Source organism: Populus trichocarpa, chromosome 1 (assembly GCF_000002775.5).
Source record: "Populus trichocarpa isolate Nisqually-1 chromosome 1, P.trichocarpa_v4.1, whole genome shotgun sequence".
Classification (NCBI taxonomy): domain Eukaryota; kingdom Viridiplantae; phylum Streptophyta; class Magnoliopsida; order Malpighiales; family Salicaceae; genus Populus; species Populus trichocarpa.
Window position 1 is genome coordinate 13,897,218 of NC_037285.2, and position 4,241 is coordinate 13,901,458.

At 36.8% G+C, this 4,241-nt stretch overlaps 1 protein-coding gene across 2 annotated transcripts; it reads left to right on the plus strand.

Annotated features, from left to right (window-relative positions):
* The first annotated feature begins 435 nt into the window (after positions 1-435).
* LOC18094682 (ethylene-responsive transcription factor RAP2-12) lies at positions 436-3,174 on the plus strand. Of its 2 annotated transcripts, XR_002977836.2 has the most exons (3): positions 436-855; positions 1,920-2,832; positions 2,924-3,174. XR_002977836.2 is itself a non-coding variant. In XM_006369031.3 (2 exons), exons 1-2 carry the CDS (start codon positions 582-584, stop codon positions 2,780-2,782), a joined length of 1,137 nt encoding a protein of 378 aa, XP_006369093.1. In that variant the 5' UTR covers positions 436-581; the 3' UTR covers positions 2,783-3,174. The 2 variants fall into 2 exon arrangements, 1 of the variants encoding a protein (XP_006369093.1); XM_006369031.3 differs by having other exon boundaries at positions 1,920-3,174.
* Positions 3,175-4,241: the final 1,067 nt, after the last annotated feature.

The window sequence follows — 4,241 nt, forward strand, 5'->3', positions numbered from 1 at the left end:
CATGCAAGTTTAATGTTATTATTAATATTATAAATATTACTCTTGGGTCAGGTGTTGCAGCCACACCCAAGACTCTTGGGTATAGCTTTGTAAAAAGACCTAACACTTTTAAATTTTAGTTTTTTTATATATTTTTTATACAAAAAAAATTAACCCGCAGCATCACACCGTAGGTCATGTAACTAGTCTAATTTTAAGTCGGATGCCTCTAGATTATATATTATAATTATGTCTCGCATAACAACTTGCACGAATCAATAATAATAATAATAATGTGGATGAGGAAATAATAGATGAGTAACAATATAAGATTACGTGTTTTGCAATCCTGTTGAATCAACAAAAAGACAGAAAATCTCACTTGGACAATCAAAAGGCCAAAGTAGTAATTTCACATCCCACCTTCTCCTTTCCTCCCTCCATATAAAACTCCTCCTCCAACTAACTCTCCACTCACCGAACCCCAAAAATCATTTTCACAGAAGAAAAGGAAAATCACAATTTGACCACTTTCTCTCAAAAAACTCTCATTTACACCCCTGTGAAGCAAACCACCAGCATCATCAACCTCAAGCAGCAGCATGTGTGGCGGTGCTATCATCTCTGACTTCATACCTCCGACCACCACCGCTCGATCTTCTCGGCGGTTTGCGGAGGGATTCGAGTGGTTTGGTATGAAGAAACCCTTAGACAACAAGAAGTACTCGAAGCCAGTTGTTATTAATCTTGACGATGATTTCGAGGCTGACTTTCAAGAGTTTAAGGATGAGTCTGATGTCGATGAGAATTATGATGTCTTTGTTGATGCCAAGCCTTTTTCTTTCTCTGCTACTGCTTCTGCCCCTGCTAAGAAACGTGAGCTCTCTCGGGGTTATTATGTTCTTGCCTTTATTTGTTTTGTCTTAATTCTTCTTGCTTAATTATTACGGTTATGGGTTAGCTGGTAGTAGTTAAGAAATTGGGTTTTGTATTTTTTTTTTCTGGGAATGAAGTTTCTTGGTGATCGATGCTAGAGTATTGGGCTTATGCTTTCTAATTTTTTTATGGCCTTTTTCCTTCTTCTAAGTTTCATACTTCATATTAAAAGACTTTGTGTCCTGAAGGTCATTGTTTTGGTAATTTTGAAATTGATCCAGATGTATATGGTTTGTTATTTTGATGATAATTTATTGTGGTGGCTTATGGGTTTTGGTTTCTGGTCATATTGATATGAAACAAATTTCTAGTCGTGTATACTTGTTCACTGATCATTTTTGCAGGATTAGATTTGTTTTCATTTTTTTCCCCAGGGTTTTTATATACTCCTGATCCAGATCTTGTAGTTATTTGCTCTGACCAGTAAACTTATCTAGATTAAAGGCTGTTCCTTTCTTATTAATTTAGTTTTATTTTATTGTTGTTGTTGCTGTTGTTGTTAAATCTAGTACTTTGATTTGTGGAACGAGCTTTTTCATCTGAGAAAATGGAAATAGATGGCTTAATATCTTGTCAAACAATAAGTTCTGGGTGGTATAAAAGCATTGAATCGCAATAGGACTCCAGGTTAGAAAATTTTGACTTTGAATTTTAATGTCATTTATGATTCAATGCAAATAAATTGGTTTTTTCTTATCTCTTTAAAGCCAAAACAGTCTTCCTGCTGTTGTTTGCTTTCAGCCTTGCGATTGATTTATTCTTATAAAATGATCCTAATATCACGGATATCAAAAATTAGGTTATATGTCTGTTTGGGTGCCTTTTTCCTAATATGCCTCTTTTCTATTTAGGATGTGAAATGAAGTTCACTGATGAATATTGTTTCTCTTTTCTGATATCTTTATAGCCATTACTCATGCAACATTGAAAGTAACTGTACAGTCTGTACTAGTGTATTTAATATCTTTCCCTTTTTTCTCTCTCTTTTTTTTATCCTATCGAAGGTTCTGCGCCTGTTAAATCTGCTGAATTCAGTGGGCAAGCTGAAAAATCAGCAAAGAGGAAGAGAAAGAACCAGTATAGAGGAATCCGGCAGCGCCCATGGGGAAAATGGGCTGCCGAGATTCGTGACCCCAGGAAAGGGGTACGTGTCTGGCTGGGAACGTTCAATACCGCAGAGGAAGCTGCAAGGGCGTATGATGCTGAGGCGCGTAGAATTCGTGGCAAGAAAGCTAAGGTGAACTTTCCTGATGAAGCTCCACTTGCTTCATCAAAGCAGTCAATTAAGGAAAACTCACGGAAACCACTTCCAAAGACAAATTCAAGCCAGTCTTTCAGTTACTTGAGCAACCCAGAACTGAATTATAATAATATGGGCTTTGTGGAAGAGAAACCACTTGTTAATCAGTTTGGATCAATGAATTCTTTTCCAGTCAATGGAGATTCTGGGATGAAGACCTTAGCTCCATCTGACAGTGCTCCTATGTGTTTCAATTCTGACCAGGGGAGCAACTCATTTGATTGTGACTTTGGGTGGGGAGAACAAACCCCAATGACTCCTGAAAGCTTGACTGTTCTTGCAGCTACACCAGAAGCTGATGAATATCTCCTTGCCAATCCTGAGGAGTTGGAATCATACTCCGAGAATGCAGTGCCTGTTGAAGAGAAGAATGGAAAATCCCTGTCTGAAGAGTTGCTGGCGTTTGACAGTCAGTTGAAATACCTTCAGATGCCAGATGCTGAGGGTAGTAGCTGGGAGGCTTCTCTTGATAGCTTCCTTAATGTAGAGACAACTCAGGATGGCACAAATGCAATGGACTTGTGGAGCTTCGATGACTTCCCCTCTATGGTTGGGGGAGTTTATTGAGCCAACTTTCTGTGCTTGCTAGGCTCTGTAAATAACAAGGCTACATGCTCGTGAGTTTCATCTCTATGTTTGGCTCTTAGTTACAGATGAAGTTTGTTCGAAGCATATCAATAATTGCCTTTCACGTTTTGTTGCTTGTAGGGATGGTTGTTTATCTGAGATGGGGCTGGAGTACAAACACAGCTGAACATGCATAAGCCTTAGTATGGGAGAAGCATTCTCAGGAGCTTTTGCCATATAAAAGTAGGAGTTGGGTATTTAGTTCCCGTTCTGTTGCATTTGAAGTCATTGAACTTGGGAATGTTGGATATGATGACTGTAAATGACAATATTGTGTGATTTGTGTTGAAGACTAAATCCATAAATTTCAACTCTTCTGTTGGTTTCCCCCATGGCCATCATTTTTGAATCATGATCGATCAAATTCTTCTCGGTTATGTATACTTTTGAAAGGAGAAAGCTATTTTGAATAGTCTCCTTACGCCCAAATGCAAAGAATGATGGATGAAGTCAAATTAGGGCCAATTTTATTATTTTTCTTCTATTAAATCTTTTCTTACTTGCAATTGCAGATGGAAAAGTGATGGAGTCTGTCAACGGTCATCATCTTTTCCTTCACAGAAAATGTCTTTAAACACACACAGCAGCACATGGATCATTCGAAGTCATCTCTTTCGCTTTGAATTAACAGATAATGAACTGTCTGGTTAAAATCCTGTAGCCAAAGAGAGAAATCAGTATTCACTGGAATAGTAGAGGGATGAATTTGCTTTTCTAACCACAAAAAAAACTTCAAGGTATTTTTTTAATTGAGATGTTTAGGTTTTTTCATGGGGTTCATAGATTATTACTAATTTAACTGGTGTAGCTTGGTTTTTTTTCACATAATAACAATAGAATTATTTAAATGCGTTTATAAATTAAAAAAAATTACTAACTTGAATCTAAGAGCTCACTGGAGTTTTTTATTTTCTAGACACGGTGTAATGATTATATAGCCTTTAGCATTTGAAAATTTGTAGCCTTCTCTTTAAGGGCTAATTAGTACTTTCCTCTTAGTTTTTTATGGTTGTCCTATGGTATTAAAAGCATATTGGTATTTTTATTGAACTACAAAATAAAATAAAAAAAGGTAGTGGGCATGTGTAGGCCGCTGCACCGCATTAAAACGACGGCTGAGATGGTTGTAATGACTAAAAATATCATTCTAGGGTCTTTTCCGATTCGTTTTAGCGGTGGCTAGTTATATCGACATCGCATGTATTGTCAATTTATCGGTGGCTAGTTCACCGCTGATAGAATTTTGTTTTTTTCTTTCTTTCTCTCTTCACCTCGAATGACACGCTGTACTGAAAGAATCACAATAACCCTTTAATTTATTTTTTCTTGAGATTTAGTCCCTCTTATTTTTCACTGTACTTCTTTTATTTCAAATTGGAAATTGTTTTAAAATTCATCC